The sequence below is a fragment of the Gavialis gangeticus genome, unplaced genomic scaffold (genome assembly GCF_001723915.1).
Source record: "Gavialis gangeticus isolate Ggan-Ray unplaced genomic scaffold, GavGan_comp1, whole genome shotgun sequence".
Classification (NCBI taxonomy): domain Eukaryota; kingdom Metazoa; phylum Chordata; order Crocodylia; family Gavialidae; genus Gavialis; species Gavialis gangeticus.
Genome location: NW_017729025.1, coordinates 133,574,551 through 133,592,667, shown reverse-complemented (window position 1 = coordinate 133,592,667; position 18,117 = coordinate 133,574,551). Strand labels below are relative to the sequence as shown.

General features: G+C 43.9%; 1 protein-coding gene across 1 annotated transcript in view; it reads right to left on the bottom strand.

The window, feature by feature from the left end:
- Window positions 1–18,117, bottom strand: part of MRVI1 (murine retrovirus integration site 1 homolog) — a 289,447-nt gene that overhangs the window by 216,146 nt on the left and 55,184 nt on the right. The window contains exon 4 of the mRNA XM_019519582.1: window positions 8,086–8,797. Within this exon, the coding sequence (XP_019375127.1) occupies window positions 8,086–8,797 (712 nt within the window). The remainder of the gene's footprint in view (window positions 1–8,085; window positions 8,798–18,117) is intronic.

Sequence of the window (18,117 nt, the reverse complement as noted above, 5' to 3'; positions counted from 1 at the left end):
AAATGCAATTGCTTAGTGAAGTGTCCAAGACCACAGTGAGAGCTGGAAAGGATTAGTGTACAGTCTGGGTACTGGCCCATAGATGGGGATGAGACAGTTTTGAAGACCCAAGCAGAGTTAGATATCAAAATCCTATTCCACATCAGTGACAGTTGACTGCTTAATTTCTCCTTTATTTCTCTTTGAAAAATCTTCCCTCAGTGTTACTACTCATGCAGTGGCCTGTTGCTCACATAATCAAAGCATGGTCATAAAACAGAAAACATCCCCTAAAATTAGCATCTATTTTTAAAAGTAATCATCCTTTTCTCTGCTTTTCAAACATGCATTAGTTATAGCAGTAGGACAGGCCAAGATGTAGTGGAAGCCTTTTAGAAAACAAGCCTACAAAGAAAGCTGAATTCATTAAGCAGCCTCACTATTACCCTTACTGGTGTTTATATCAATCACAACTTTCCTTGAGACTTTGAGCACTATTTATTAGACAAGTTATTAGACTCTCTGGGCACTTTTACACATGCCCTAGGGATGGGGTGCAAGGCCGGTACTTTAAATCAAGGGGCTCTGAGAGCTGCTGCAATTAAAGCAGCACTGCGTCTCATATATCAGGGTCCCACACTTGAAAATGATGACGGGGGTGCTTGAACTAAAACTTGTTCAATGAGCTTTAGTTCAAGAGCCTCTGCCGCCATTTTTAAGCACTGATACATGAGACACAGGAGGCTCCTACAGCATGGTAATTACCACACTCCAGCAGACTCGATTAATGGAGTCTGCTCTGACACACTGAAATTACAGTGCATCAAAGAGGCCTCCATGCTTGCGTATAGGCTCCCTCTGATTACATCTATACCATGGCACATGCAAGTTGTGGCCAGGATGCTAAATGAGCTTGCCTCACCTACCTGTTCCTACTAAAAAATGTCCCAGTGAGGCTGCTCTGAGACATCCGTCTGCAGCTGTTATCTCATGTGCTAGAGTCTGAGGTCTTCAGAACATCTTCAGAAGGATGCTCCAGAGCAGTCTTCCCACAGCATTTCTAGGTTTGGAGTCAGAGATGCCTTACTTAAGGCTATCCCATCTGGGACACACTGCTGTCAGGGTAGATACAGAGATGTAACTAGGAAGTTTTGTGCTTTGGACTGTAGTGGCAGCTGCTGCAGCAGTGCTGGTGACTGAGCCAGTGGCTGGGCTAGCAGTGGTGGACCTTCTCAGACCCCCTCTAACTCAGCAGTTGGGGTTTGTGCCTTGCTCACCTGCCCCTAATGACCCTACTGGATAGACATATCCCCATCTTGGTTTTTTCCATCTGTAATACAAAGATAAACATTTAAAATTAATCCTACCTTATGGAGCTCTTCTGTGGTTTAGTTTGCAAAACATTTGTAAAGTGTTTTGAACATTAAACAAATGTTTCAAGTATTATAGACAGAGCTAGTGATGGCAGATGTATTTAAGGTAATATGATACTTCCCATAATGAGACCCTGTATTCAATTGCTTATAACTTTGCCAGCTTTTAATAATATGGGATAAAGTGTTCCCTGCTGGGGCCCAAATCTATCTACACTTTTAGATGGGTAAGCACCATTTATCTGGCTAACTTTGCTTGTGTAAATGCATTTTGGGCTACTTGGATTTTACCTGGGGAGGTACATAACTTTGTGCAAGGCACAGAAAGACAACTCAATCGCTCAATTGCTCACCAAGAGGTCTTTTGAACCCACATTTCCCATTTTTCAGTAAGTTGATCAGGTCATGGGGTTAGGCAGGGCAAAAAGCATCCTCCACAACTCCTGTTGAAGCACCTCTGGAAGAAAGGGAACCTATGTTCTGGCCTCTGCCCTTTCTCCTGCCCTCAGTATTTCTACACTTTGCATTTAAAATGCAATACATAAAATGGCCAGAGAGCACCATTTCTGTCCTACTAGAGATAGAAGATTTATAGACATTAGGGCTGGAAGGGACCTCGAAAGATTATCAAGTCCAGTCCCCTGCCCCAGGGGCAGGAAGTCAGCTAGGGTCAAAGGATCCCAGCAAGATAAATGTCCAAATGCTTCTTACAAGAGTCCAGAACTGGTGCTTGCATCACCTCTTGAGAGAGTCTATTCCAGGCCTTGGGGGCTCGGACAGTAAAAAAGTTTTTCCTTATGTCCAGCCTAAAATGGTCTTGGCGAAGTTTGTGACCATTGGACCTTGTCATCCCTTGGGGTGCTCTGGTGAACAGGCATTCCCCCAGATCCTGATGCACACGCCTTATATATTTATAGGCTGCCACCAGGTAACCCCTGAGCCTGCGCTTTTCCAGGCTGAAGTTCCATGCATGGGCAATGCATAGGGGGTGCATGGGGGGTGCACATGCACCCCCTGACAGGCCGTGTTCCCTATTTAGTGTGGCTGCTTTTATAGTGAGTGAGATCGGCTGCGGGGGACTCTCCCCTGGGTCAGTGGGATTGGCTGCTGGGGGATACCCACCCCCCGAGTCGATGACTTGTGTCAGGGGGTCAGGAACAGGCATGGTCCCATGGCTCTCAGCCTCTCTTCATAAGGCCTGTGCTCTTGCCCTGTGATCATGTGTCTGGCTCTCCTCTGGACTCTTTCAAGTTTCTCCACATCCTTCCTAAATTGTGGAGCCCAGAATTGGATGCAGTACTCCTGCTGTGGCCTCACCAAGGTCAAGTACAGTGGAAGGATGACATCCTGAGATTTGCTTGAGAAGCATCTATGGATGCAAGCCAGAGTTTTGTTTGCTTTACCAGCTGCGACATCGCATTGGTGGTTCATGTTCATCTTGTGGTCAATCACGACCCCCAAGTTCCTTTTGGCCATGGTGCTAGCAAGTGTAGCACTGCTGAGCCTATAAGTGTGATGCAGGTTCCCCCCAAGGTGGAGTACCTTACAATTATCCATATTGAATGTCATCAGGTTTTTATCTGCCCACTTTCTAAGCCTATCAAGGTCAGCCCAGATCACCAGCCTATCCTCGGGTGTGGACGGTCTACCCCAAAGTTTGGTGTCATCAGTGAACTTAGCCAGTCCGCTTCTGATATCAGTGTCCAAATTGTTAATAAAGATGTTAAAGAGAACACATCCAAGGACAGAGCCTTGGTGAGCACTACTGCTCACGGAGCACCATGATGATTCACTTCCGTTGACTACCACTCTCTGGGGCCGACTTCCGAGCCAATTCTCCAGTCGTTGGACTGTGATGTAGCCGAGGCTGCAATTGGCCAATTTTTCCATGAGGAGCTGATGGGACACCAGATCAAAGGATTTTTTAGAAGTAGAAGCTTTACTATATTCAGGGCCTATTCTTATTCTATTTTTTCCGGGTTCCTCATTTTGGGACAGTGCACATCTCATTAAGCCACAGAGCAAGGCTTCTTCTGGCCTGTCCTTCTTCTGGGCTCACATGTTTTTTATTCTTTGTGGCCAAGTGAGTCTACTTCAGCTAGAGGGGCAGAGAATGCTTTCACCCTGCCTAGCCAATGGTCTCATTAAGGCACTTCCTTGTGTTGTGGAAAAAAGTTTAAATCAAAAACCTATGCAACTAAAGACTGCACTATAATATACAGAGGCTGAGAAATAAAGTTTGATTGAGAACCTTAAAGGCTGTTCTACACTTAAACAAGTCTTTTCTGGCTTAATTATACTAACAGAAACCCATGTGTAGATTTGGTAATGTCAGCAGCAAGAAATGGGAGAAAGTGTCCTTTGTTTTGTATAGTTTATTCCACTTAGACAAGTGGTTTAAGCAATGCTGGGTGCGCCTACTCAAAGCACTTTATTGTGGAGTTGTCTAATTAGTTCCGCAGTAAAGCACCACCATCCAAACAAGCACTGGTGTTATCATAGAATCCTAGAAAATTAGAGTTGGAAGGGACCTCAGGAGGTCATCTAGTCCTACCTCCTGCTCAAGGCAGGAGAATCCCCAGTGAGATCAACCCAGCCAAAGCTTTGCCTAGGCAGGTCTTAAAAAACCTCCATGGATGGAGATTCCACAACCTCTCTGGGTAACCTGTTCCAGTACTTTACTACCCTCCTAAGAGAAAATTCTGCTTAATATCCAACCTAAACTTCCCTCATTGCAACTTGAGACAGTTGCTCATTGTTCTGTCATCTGCCACCACTGAGAATAGTCTAGCTCCATCCTCTTTCAAACCCCACTTCAGGCAGTTGAAAGCTGCTATTAAATCCCCCTTCAGACTTCTCTCCTCTAGATTAAATGAGCCCAGTTCCTGAAGGCGTTCCTCATAAGTCATGTCCCCCAGCTCCCTCACCATTTTCGTTGCTCTCTGCTGGACTCTCTCCAATTTGTCCACATCCTTTCTGTATTGGGAGGCCTAAAACTGAACACAGCACTCCAGATGTGGCCTCACCAGTGCTGAATAGAGAGGAATAATCACTTCCCTTGGCCTGCCATCAACACTCCTACCAATGCAGCCCAGTACGCCACTAGCCTTCTTTGCAACAAGGACACACTGCTAGCTCATATTCAGCTTATTGTCCACTGTAGACTCCAGGTCCTTTTCTGCAGAGCTGCTGCCCAGCCAGTCAGCCCCCAGCCTGTACTGGTGCATGGGATTGTTCTGTCCTAAGTGCAGGACTTTGCACTTGTCCTTGTTGAACTTCATGAGATTTCTTTACGCCCAATCCTCCAATTTGTCTAAGCCACTCTGAATCCTAAGCCTACCCTCCAGCGTATCTACTACTCTCCCCAGCTTGGTGTCATCGGCAAAACTTGCTGAGGGTGCACTCTATGCCATCTTCTAGGTTGTTGATGAAAACATTGAACAAAACCGGCCCCAGAACTGACCCCATGGGGCACTCCACTTGATACTGGCTGCCAACCAGGCATTGAGCCATTCCCTACTACTCTATGAGCCGGATGCTTCAGCCAGTTTTCTATCCATCTTACAGTCCATTCATCCAGCCCATACTTCCTTAGTTTGCCTGTGAGAATGTTATGGGAGATCGTAACAAAAGCCTTCCTAAAATCAAGGTATACCACATACACCAGCCTACCCACATCAGCAGAGCCAGCCACCTCATCATAGCAAGCAATTAGGTTGGTTACACACGACTTGCCTTTGGTGAATCAATGTTGACCATTCCTAATCACCTTCTCCAAGTGCTTAGAAATGGATTCATTGAGGATCTGCTCCATGATTTTTCTAGGGACTGAGGTGAGGCTGACTGGTCTGTAGTTCCTTGCATCCTCTTTTTTCCCTTCCTTAAATATGGGTATTATATTTGCTCTTTTCCAATCACCCAGGACCTCTTCTGATCACCATGAGTTTTCAGATGACGGCCAGTGACTCTGCAATCACATCAGCCAACTTCCTCAGCACCCTCAGGTGAATACCATCCAGCCCCATGGACTTGTATACATCCAGATTTTCTAAATAGTTCCTAACTGGTTCTTTTGCCACTGTTGGCTGCTCATCTCCCCCCCAAACTGTGCTGCCTGGTGCAGTAGTCTGGGAGCTGACCTTGCCTGTGAAGATTGAGGCATAGAAGGCATTGAGCACTTCAGCCTTTTTCTGCATCCTGTCACAAGGTTGCCTCTCCCATTCAGTAAGGACCTACACTTTTCCTGATTCTCCTCTTGCTACCAACACACTTGTAGAAACCCTTCTTGTTACCCTTCATATCCCTCGCTAGTTACAACTCCAATTGTGCTTTGGCCTTCCTGACTTAATCACTGTATGCCTAAGAAACGCCCTTATACTCTGCCCTATTTATTTGTCCAAATTGCCACTTTTTATAAGCTTCCTTTCTGTGATTTAATTTACTGAAGATTTCCTTGCTAAGCCAAGCTGGTCTTCTGCTGTACTTGCTAGTCTTCCTGTGCATCAGGATGGTTTGTTCCTACACTCTCAGTAAGGCTTCTTTAAAGTATACCCAGCTGTCCTGGACTCCTCTCTCCCTCAGATGGGAATCCCAGGGGATCCTGCCTATGAGCTCCCTAAGCGAGTCAAAGTCTGCTTTTCTGATGTCCAGGCTCCTTATTCTGCTGCTCGCCTTCCTTTCTTTCCTCAGGATCCTGAACTCAATCATCTCATGGTCACTGGTGCCCAAGTTGCCATACACTGCTACATTCCTCACCAATCCTTCCCTGTTTGTGAAGGGCACAGTAGATTAATTAATTGAGCTGAAAGATAGTACAGCCAGGAACAGTACTATTTTAGGATGCAGTTACTTACTGTGCTGAAGCACATGTGTAGATGGTGACCAGGGCTGGCTAGGGCACAAGGGTAGAAAAGTGTGGGGGCTGCTTGCTGCGCAGCCTCACACTTTAGCACCCTCATGCCCCATGCAGCCCCCCTGCCACCAGATGTCAGCACCAGAAGCCTAGGGTTGACCCCCCAAGACCGCCCTCTGGTTCAAGCTGCTGCCATCCTGGGGGCAGTGTCTACACGTGCAGATGCTACACCTGAGAGCAGCTGACTCCGGCGTGAACAGTGTCCAAGTTTATTCATGTGCACTAAATATACATGTACCTGAGCCTGTTGACATTAAAAAAAAAAGCTCTCTTGCTGGTATTAAACTACATCTATATTGCAGATGAGGCCACGTCTGAAAAAGCTACACTGGCAAACCCTTTTAAGTGAACACAAGATTTTTTATATAAGATTTCCTAACCTTTGAGTGCTTGACTTTGCAACCTTTACATTTTTCTAACTTTTTAAAATATAATTATTATTAATGACAAGAACAATTTCCCATGCTTACAGACATGTTGGATTTCTTCCAAGGGGAATCCCTGTAAATTTAGTGGCTTGTATAGCTATGGAACTTTATTTTTAAATGTTTTATATGAAACTTAGACTGTATAATTAGAAGTATCATGTTATTTTTTCATTGGGGCTGGAAGAAGTAATCACAGTGAGTAAATGTTTTTCTTCTGTTTGAAGACTGTACATAATGCCATCTAAATGTCCAAAGATTTCCTTATTTACATATCTTTGATGATCATTCTGTTTGAAAACATTTCATTCTATTTCTTATTCCTGAATAATTTCTTGCAGATATTACTGTGAACATGATGTACTTATAATTTGATGTTTGAGCTATGTAATTAGTCATTCAAGTCATGTAGTATTTATTCTATTCCATATTCAATAAAAAAGGCAAAATAAGACACTGGGATTTTGCTACTCAAGGACCAATCCCAGTCCCACTTAAGTCAATGAGAATTTTACAACCGACTCTAAGGAAAACACAATCATATGTCGGGAAAAAAAAAGCAATGTTGTATACCAAATACAGATGTATATATACTGAACTCCAAGTGCCTTCAGTAGTAGCCCTGTCACTGAACAGTTAAAGACAAAATATATCCTAAAGGTGTACGAAATAACAGTTATGGGGATATGCAGGGTGTTATTCTCCAGCTTGAAAAAGCCTAAGTTCAAATTTGGAACAACCAAACTATTGTAAAGAAAAGGTCATCAAAGAGAGCATCTACACAAAAAATTTACTGCAGAGTTCCCCAGTTATCTCCAGATTAAACATTTCAGCATCTACACATGTAATGCAATTAGGACTGAATAAAGTAATTAACTCCACAATAGGTTAATACTTTTAAATACAAGTGCTATCCTACTGCAGAGTTTTTTTTATTCTGCAGCACTGCACATGTAGATGCTCACAGGGCTGGCTGGGGCATGAGTGTGTTTCAGCATGGGTGCCTGCTGGCTAGCCCTGCACCTAAGTACCCTCTTGTCCCAGCCAGTACCTCCAAAGCACATTGGGCTGGGTTGAAGCTGCCCTGGGCCAGCAGGTTGACCGCCCAAATCCCTTGCTAGTTGGGGCTGTTCTGACCTGGCTCAGTGTGCTGCAGTCCTGGGTGCACATTCAAACGTGGAACCCAGGAGCAATAAACTCTGGCATGATGTGCACCAGTTTATTGCTGCACACTAATTCCATGTGTAGATGTGCCCAGATAGACATAGATTACAGTTACACTTATTTGTAAAGACTTTTCAACGTTATGACCGGGTTCATTTAATATTTTAAATGAAAGTAAGTTTAAAATGGTTCAAGGAAGTTTGGTTACAGACTTCCAGGTTATGTGCTGTACCTGTTTTACAGTTGGTCTTCCTTTTCCCATTTTGAAGAAGTCTGTTGCTTCCTTTGGAGAATGCAGAGGAGCTGTACTTCTTTGAGCCTCATCAAACCAAAGCTGAACTGCTCGATTCATCTGTACAACATGTAGAAGTATCACTTCAATGTCCAGGGCATTATCACTGAGCACCCTCAGAACCTCAAGAGCAGATTCTTTCAGTTTATTAATAATCCAGACAGACTCGGGTGAATGTGGTCTTATATTTTCTTCTGATTGAGTTCTACTTTCAGGCATACCTGTAGGTTTATTCCTCTCAGGATCAACTTGCTCAACCAAAGCCACAGTGTTCCTTTTGTCTTTTGTCAAAGACTTTGTGACTTCTAACACAGCCCCCATGTTTTCATCTATTGGTTTAGCTTTTCCTTCCAAAACATGTTGCCTGGTCTGAAACAACATTGCCATTTGATTTGGTCCTTTGTCTTCTGTTTGAGTTAAGTTTTGGCGCACAGAGAAGTTCTCTTCATTTTCCAAGGTTATATTGTTTAAACAAACCTTGTCTTGGCCTTTGCAATAAGTGGTTTGTAAAGATGGTGAAAATAAATTATTCTTGTTTATCACATTCAGAGTGATGGTTTGATTTTCAGCTTCTGCTGTACTTCGCCCTGACTGGTCATTGGTTTCATTTGATTTTTCCAAGAATATCTTCTGTAGTTCAAGATCTTGCATGCTGTAAAAATACAAAGATAATTTTCTTAATAATCCTGTAAATCTTTGATACTTAACATACATTATGTTCTTAGTGAGGGCTGATATTTACTTTGTCTATTGAGATTAGACTGCTTGACTAATGGCTTACTTTGTGTTCTGTATTACATATGGCTAAATTGGTTTATATCTAGCGGTTCTATTTTAAAGCCCTTATCGTCTAAGCCCTGGGTACATTTGGGACTTCCTGCTTGAACCAGAGACAAACTGTGAAAGATAGCAGTAAGTAGATATTGATGGGATCTCCTTAAAGAATGTGCACACCCACTCAAGTTGACACATTTCATTGACTCACATAATGCTCCCCAGCCCCTTTTTGTTGTACCCGTGTTCCTATACTTAGGTTGTAAACTCCTGAGGGCAAAGGCCACTCTGCTATTTGTGTAATGCCCAACACAACAAGCCTGGGTACTTTAAGCACTATCACAAATCAAATAATAAAATCTTATTTAAGAAAACAGGGTTATATGAATTTAGAAGTGAATTTAGTCCTTTGCCTGTTATTTTCCTTTTCCCTTCATTATTTATTGAAGTTGAATGTTAACAAATCAAAACAAAACATGGTAAATATACGCCTTTTTTCCTGAGAAATATTGAAGAACAATCTTACATAGTTTCATTTTCTTTGACCAACAGAAAAACAGGAGAGAGCTGAAAGCCATTTTGGCTAAATTTAACTTAAAAATTTACCATCAATATACCCATTCTAACAGGTATGTTTTCAGTTAAAATGATAATTTTAATGAAGAAAATGTACCTGATCAGACTACAGAAGGACAATTATATCTTACTATAATTATCTGTTTTGATGTTGCTCTTTGAAAATAAGTGAGGCACTATATGTAGACTTTCACTGGTATATGCTTTAGAATCCATTTAACTTTCAGGACATATCATCTTATCATCAGCAGAAGAGGGGTATACATGTGTGCAGGCAATTATGATTGAAAGGATCTGTATGTATGTATATGAATCCTACTATTGAAGGAAACCAGTGCAGGTTCATGTGTATCCAAGGCCTTAACTCAGGAATGGGCAATTCTTTTGGGTGGAGGGCCACTTAACGAGTTTTGATGAGCTATTGAGGGCCACAAGCGTAACCCTGCCCCTTGACAGTTGCCCTGCCCCTTTGCCGCCATCTGGGGACTGGAAGTCCCATGCCCTAGCCCCTGACCTGTGCCACCAGAATCCCTCCCCTCACCCTGGAAGCACTCCATTTGGGAGGGAGTTTCCCATCTTGGAACTGGAAAAAACCAACCCTAATTATATACTAAAAATCAAACAGCTACAATAAACTATTTTAATTTTATTTACAAATATATTTTTGTCCTGATTTGCATGCATTTGTGTTGTGTATATAGAGGTGTATAGCGTGGCTTCTCACTGGTACCACAGGGCTGGGGCTAGTGGTGACAGCAGACGGAAGAAACTGCCACTGCCTAGGAAGGCAGCCCAGCCACACAGCTGCCCCAGCACTGCTGCATGCTCGGGGCGGCAGAATGAGTCAGGGCAAGACAGTGCCTGAATCAGGTGGGACAGAGGGGTCCACCATGGGGCTGGACAAAGCCCCTCCATGGGCCAGATCCAGCCCATGGGCCGTATTTTGCCCACCCCTACCTTAACTGATACACAGTATCTTAGTCTAACGTGGTTGTCGCATGCCAGAGAAAAAGAAACAATAAAGAACAGCCAGGCACAGAACTGATATCATGCTTGACATCAGGAATATTAATCATTCATCCCAGGACCCTTCTGAGGCAGGAAAGCAAGTATTATAACACGGAAGCAGTAAGGAAACAGACATATGCACTGTAACACTCCAAATGTCTACTCAGGCCTTGCTCCTGCTCCAGAGCAGTTAATGGGAATTTTGCCATTAATTTCAACTGGATCTGGATCAAGCCCTGAGTGACTAAAATAAAATGTACCTAGATTTTCAGGCATGTACATAGTTCACTGAAAATGGGACCTGACAAAACAACTGCAAGCAAGAATGCCTACATTCCCTCCTAAATATTTGCACAATCCTTTTTTTTTTTAAACAAGTTTTGTACCCAGAAATGTTGTTGTTAAGTGTATTACATTGAATTGCCAGATCATAAGACTAGAGTGGTATGTTTGGTAATTAATATTAAAATATCAAGGCCAGCTTTTATTTAACTTATCCTGCCACTGCCTTAGTTAGGATGACTCATTTTCTCCTCTCTCAGAAAAAAATAAAAGTGTAGTTAAACAGTGGATTAAAGGGTTTCACCATTACCCACTCTGGATGATTATTTTTCATCAAGCCACTTACTTCATTTAGAAAAACTGAAACACATATGTCAAATTAGTGTGAGTATGTTTGCGCGTGTGTGCGATGAGACAGATAGAATAAAAGTAAACAAAACAGGCTAGCCCACCAGGCAGATATTCAGCTACAGATAAATTGGATCTGTTACATTAACATTTTCATCATCACCCCTCCACTCCTTCTGGCTCCTTCTACCAAACACTTTTGTAATGTATTGCATGAAATGAAGAAGCATTCTTCGCTTATGACTACAAACTGAAGTTATTTGGGTGTATAGAAGTATAAAAGCAAAAAGAGTTCTCTTACATAATTTATTTTATGCCTATAAAGTCCTAAAAACCTGCTGTTTAAAAGCATATACTTTCTAAAACATCTGCTATTATTTTTGCCTTTCATTTCCAATTGTTGAATGAACAGAATTTTTTAGGATCAATTTTACTCTCATTTACGATTAAATAAAGTTAACAGACTTGAACTTACCTAACTGAGGATGCAATATGGCCAGCTCTATTCATGTAAGTAATTGTATCCATGAAGTAATCCCACTGGCTTATGCGGGCGGGGGGGCTTGGAGAACTGGGTTCTTATAATATAAATTCAGATTGCTGAATATTGATGTTCAATTTCTGCCCACAGTTATAAGAGAGACCCAGAGATGGTGAATGGAATATTGCTCAGCTAGACCAGAGCTGATTTTTTTTTGGCTCAGTTACAGTAAAAGGAATGCATCTGCAGAAAAACCACATCTCCCTTTACACAAGCAGGTAAAGGCACAATTGAATCTAATGCACAATCCCACATTCACGCCTCCTGCCATGCATACATATATGGTAGGAGGCACGATTGTGGGATTGCACATTAAATCCAATTGTGCCTTACTGCTAGTGTAGGGGGAGCCTGATCCTGGGCTCCTCCTGCATCTGCAAAAAGCAGGCACCCACAGCTGGGAGCCCCCTTTGCTGAGGAGGCTCCCAGTTATGGGGACCACACAGAGCCAGGACCCAGAGCCCTGCTAGCTGCAGGGTCTCTCAGTCCTGGCTGCACTTCACATGGAGCTGGGACCCAGAGCCCTGTCAGCTGCTAGACTCTGGGTCCTGGCTGTGGGTAAGGTGCAGCTGGGACCAAGTGCCCTGTGTGGGTCCAAGGGTTTAATACACCACTGAGCTTTGGAGACCATAACTGCCATGATCCTCATGGCTCAGGGGCTGAACCCTTGTGGCTGGAAGCTCTGTCAGGCAATGGCTCCTAGCCACAAGGGAGACCATGCTATATGTGCAAATTAAAGCTCTATAGCAACCAGCTATAATGTTCGGACACATTTTCAAGGCCGAACTTTATAGCTGGTTGGAGCTTTTTATCATGTGATAGCTGCTTGGCATGAGTAGATGGTCTCAAGGTAACTGTGAAATTAGCCAGTTAATTGCAGACTATACTACCTAATTTATGGATTGGCCTGTGTCTGTTACTTGTCATGGGCTAATTACTAATTTCTCCAAAACGCTCAGGGTTTTTTTGGTTCAGATTAAAATAACAATCTGACCTTTTACCAGGAACTCCCTCAGACTCCTAGAATTGCAAGACTGAATAATATGAGACTGAAAAGCCAACCTCTTAGGTTTCACTTTCCTTTTGTGCCCCAGGTTAAAGATGCATCTCATAGTTTACATTTGTACACCTCATATTTCTGTCATGTAGCTAACATTTGAGCAAAGAAGGCTATGACATTACATGCATTAGAACAGAGGTGGGCAAAATGCAGCCCAAAGGCTGGATGCAGCCCACCAGGCCATTTTATCTGGCCTGTGGGGCCCCTAAAAAATTTAGAAAATTAATATCTTTGTGCCCTGGGCTGCTTGTCATGTGGCCCTCAATGGCTTGCCAAAACTCAGTAAGCGGCCCTCTGCCCAAAATAATTGCCCACCCCTGACTTAGAACCTACTATATTAGAACCTACTGTAGCAGCCTGGCCAGCAGCCTGGCTTGATGGCACGAGTAGGATGTCTGAGGCTGATTGGTGGAGGCATTTCCCTTCCCCATCAATCAGGAAAAGGCAGGAATAAAGCTTGCCATCCCTAACCCAGGAGCAAGGTGAAGAAGAGGACCTGAGGGGGAACTAACCCCTCAGGCTTTCCTATTGGTTCATTTTCAATCTGGGGGCAGAACCTCCAGAAGGAATAAAAGCATGCATGCCCAGCACATGGGTGGCTTCGATGAAGGATGATGAAGGTGGGCTTGAGAAGAGTTGCTGGAGCTGACCAGAAGGGCAGAGCAGTGGCCTCAAAAGCACCTGAAGATGCCATCACTGAGTGGGAGACAGCAAGCAGCTGCTCCCACCCCTGCTGTGAAGAAAGGCACAGCGTTGGTGCATAGGTAGGTGCAAAGTGTCTAGAGAGCTGAAAGGACCCTGTAGCTGCACAAGGCAGCGCAGGTGCCCATCCTGGCATGAGGCAGGAGCCCTTGGTGTAAAGAGTGGTGCATGGGGCTGGGAGAGCTGAAGGGACCCCACAGCTGCACGAGGCAGCATGGGTTCCCATCCCTGCACAAGGCAGGAGCCCTCAGTGCACACAGCAGTGCAAAGGGTTTGGAGAGCTGAAGGTACCCCACAGCTGCATGAGGCAGTGCAGGTCCCCATCCCTGGTACAAGGCAGGAGCCCCTTTTGGTGCATTGAGCAGTGCATGGGATCCAAGAGGGCTGAACAGCAAGTAGCTGCATGGGGCAGCTTGGACCTTCCTGCAGAAGTTGACAGCAGGATGGAGCAACCATCCCAGCAAAGGGGAAGGAGGCCCGTAGCTAACGCACAGAGAGAGATGAGCCAAGTCCACCAGAACTGCTGGGGAGTTGTGAGTTACCCAAAAAGGGGACTGAAATCCTGAGGAGAGGAAGCGGCAAGGATTTCCACAGGGAAGGAAAGGCCCTCTCCTGGTGATCAAAGGGAAGCCCCACAATGTGTGTGTGGGAAGGAAATGACCCCCTTTGGGGCAGAGGGAGTTAAGGGGCCCCATTTGTGAGCGGGTTGCTTCACAGTTGCTAGTCATGCTAGCTGTGTGGCCTAGAGAAGAGAGATAGCGGTTCTTATGGTAACTTGCTCTTTTCCCCTGGTATCATTCTTTTTGTTGGGATTAATTGCTGTACCATTGGTATTGGTCTTGTTCCTAATATTGTTGGGACCCTTGCTGTAAACTTGTATATTTAATGTTGTATTATGAGAGGATTATGAGCTGCTTTATCTAGCCTGCTAGTGGGTCTGATACCGTGTCCCCTACTCAATACTTGCTTTTATTGTATTGGTTATCCTAATGCATTGAATGGTAATAATGTACTTTCACTTATGTATATTTAGACTACCGTTTCATCCCTGCCAGGTTGACCTATTATTTAACCTGTGTTTTATTAATCGAGTGTTCCCTTGCCAGCTGCCTGGAGGGCCCCACTGAGGGTAGGAGCTGTACACAAACTGGAAGACCAAAGAGGGTCAAGGCTTATGCTGATATAGTGCCTTTGTCTGTCATCCCCAGCTGAGATTGTCTGAATTTATGTTTAATAAGAGTTACTGTCTTTGTAAACTTACATCTGTAAATAGTATTATAGCCAGTTAATTGTAGAATACCCGTAATGTATACATAAACATACATACATGTTTTTATACATTTATTGACACTGTACTGTAAAATGAAACCTGTAAATAGTTAAATGTTGTTGGGTGTCCCTGGTCTCTACTCTGCTCTGTTGGGGAGGGAGGTGAGCTGGCCTGAAGTAGGCAGTTACATTCCCATAGCACACATCAACCTGCTAACATCCCTTCAATTGAAGAGGGGGTACCAGCCGTGTACCACCTGGGCTACACAACTATTGGAAATAAGGATATGTCTTTCCTTTTCAGTAGCACTCATAGCTTGCAGACATCAGATGCATCTACTTTTGCCAATGCTACCAGTAGCACCCTGTCATCCACAATGAAATTCCCTGAACTCATGTCCAAAAGTGAATACAGCTCACAAGCTCTGCTCAGGTTATGGGTACATATCTCTTTGTTCATATCTCCACAGAGCCTCTTGAAGTGTGACAGTAACAACTGCAGTCCTCCACTGGCATTTCAACAGTTTTGTGTTTCTGTATAGTCTAGCCTTTCTACACACTTCCCCTTCCACACTTTGCTCTACAGAAGCTGCTGGTTTTTCATATTGTCTTGTTGGGTAGCAATCACACTTTGCTGCATGGACTACTAGGACAACACCAATCAGCTCCAAACTGCCAACTAACCACTGCTTTGCAAAGCTGAGGATGCATTTCTGACATGCAGCCAGACAATCAGAGCAGCATACATATATTCAGATGTATACCTGCGAATACTCCAAGTACAAGTAGTAGGAACATTCATTATTAAAACACCATCTAGAGCAGTGATTCTCAACCAGGGTACCACAGCAATATTAGCGCTGGCAAATGTAAACATACATAAACCCAGAGATTTCAAGCAGCAATCCATAGTATCCAAGACGAGGGCCAGATGTTGCATGGTATTGCTGTATGAATTCTAACTGTAAATGCATGGTCATATGCCCCCCAGGACTTGTAACTTTTTCTCCCCCCCCAATACATTGTCTCAATTTGTAAAAACATGTCGTTCATGGAATGCTGAAACCCATATATAAATGGAGTCATAACTGTGAACTATATAGTTCATTCAGTGGGCAGCATTTTTCAGCTTTAAAAGTCATCAAACATCAGTTTCGTCCTTGTTTAAATTCTTTTCCATGGAAGTTATCTTGGTGGAGGGTCAGCCTGTTGTGTTTTGGCAAAGGATCTTTTGAGCATTTCCATAGAGATACATTACTAAATCCCTGGATGGCAAAGTCCCCACCTCTCTTTCTGTGGTGGTTTTTGGACAGGGGAAGGAAAAACAATCTGTCCACAGCTGTCAAACAGCACCAACTCCATGGGTGCTCTAGGGCTTTAGCACCCACTGAAAAAAATTAGCAGGTGTTCAGCACCCATGAGCCACATTAGGTGAGCTGGGTTGAAGTAATGCACTGCCTGTATTGGGCCTGCACAGGGCTCAGCGTGGGAATGCAAAAAAGCATTAAGTGCATATTAGTATGTTTCCACATCTTTCCCCAGTGGTGGGGTGTGTGTGTGTGTGGGGGGGGGGATGGGGATGCTAGCTAATTTACTATGCAGTAGGAATTCTAATTGTCCAAAAAAATGAGCTGACAGGGTAAAATTTGCTGATCCACCTCAGAGACTTACAATGGCTTTCATTTACTGATATATTTTACTGGCTCTTAACCTTTGCATAAATTAAGAGAATGCCCTGACTGACTTGGAAAACCACCTCTATTTTCCACTCTGTGATCTCCAAAATTGTTTGTATTCAACAGGTTGCTCAGCCTAAAAGTGATTTAGGAACAAGGATGATAAGAACCTTTTGTTATGAAACATTCCCCTCTAAAACACTGTATAATGGACATGTTACTGAATATTCATTAACCCCCCCCCAAATATTAATTTAAATGTAAATAAAAAAACCTAAATATTATTTTTTTTAAAACTCTACTGTACTATGCTTAGTTATTATCTTTTTGGGTTTTAACCTGCTACCTAAATTTTCTCAGGCTCACATGAGAGGAAATAATAGTATACCAAAAATAATATGCTGCAAACTTGCAAACCATGGCCTTGTCAAGAAATAAAGAAAGGAATTGATTTCTTACACTTCTCACAAAATAATACTGATTGGAATTTTTGCTATTTGTACGGCACTTTAAGGTCTGAGAGACCAGACATTCTGCTCAGGAGCCTAAGCACATGGATGCTGCTGCAAAGGGCAAAGAAAAAGTGTACTACAGAGGAAAGAATTGCAGAGATAAAAAAAAATGGGTCCCCAGATGGGTCCCCCATGCATCTGTGATGATCGGGAGCAGAAAAACTGGGACAAACTCCTGGAAGGGATCGAGGTCTTATAGATAGGGTTCTACCCAACTCAAAGAGGCAGCTGGCTGATTTTGCAGGCAGACTGTGAGGCTAGCTACCATTTTCAAGAGCTTATCTATTTGGGCCCTCCCCCACACACCTGATTGGCTGAGGGGCCCCAGTGGTCCCACCTTCCACTGCTGATTGGTGGAAAGAGCTGTCATATGGCTCTCTCTCTCTCCACCAATTGGCTGAGAGGGCTGTCAGGCAGCCCTACCCCTTGCCACAGATTGGTGGAGAGGGGTTGGGCCACACAACAGGCAGGCCTCTCAGACAATCATTGGTGAGTGGCAGGGGCAGCAGCCATCTTGCCTGCTTGGTTTCATGCTGACAGCCCTTTTCATGTGGACTGCATGGCTGGGAGGACTGCGGCTCTCACTGGGGAGCCAGCACTCAGTTTTGTTTCCCCTGCAGATTTTGTGAAGATCACCCAATTTTCCAATTTCTGCAAAATCCATACAATCACAATTTGGGTAGGTCCCTATTCATAAAGTCCCTGTCCAGAATGGTGCCATCATATTTTCTCACATAAAATACCACCCCAAATATAATACCTTATTTTTGAGAGGCAGAACAAAGAAAAATGATTTTCTAGAGGTCTGGCTGCATAGATTAGGGACTAGGAACCAGTATGAATGTAAGTCTTTAGGATTTGGTGCACATAAGAGAATAAGTGAGTGGAAGAAGTATCATTTGCCTACTTTAGCTCCATAGGGCATTCATCAGAGCATATAGATAATTTGAGGTGGAGTCATTCCCACAAAATGAAGAGGTGTTTAAAATGTACTACAGTCATAAACAATGCAAAAGTGTTGACAGCGGAGAGGAGGGCCAACCCCTCTGCCATCACTGTTCCCTCTGCTCCTGGGCACTGGCTCCAGCTGGGCCACAGCTCCACATCCCACTGTCAGCGCAGAAAAATCGCACTGCTGTCATCCCCGCTGATACCAGGCCCTGACTCTGGCTGGGCTGCAGCCCTGTGCCTCACCATCAGCACAGAATTCGGGGGGGGGGGGGG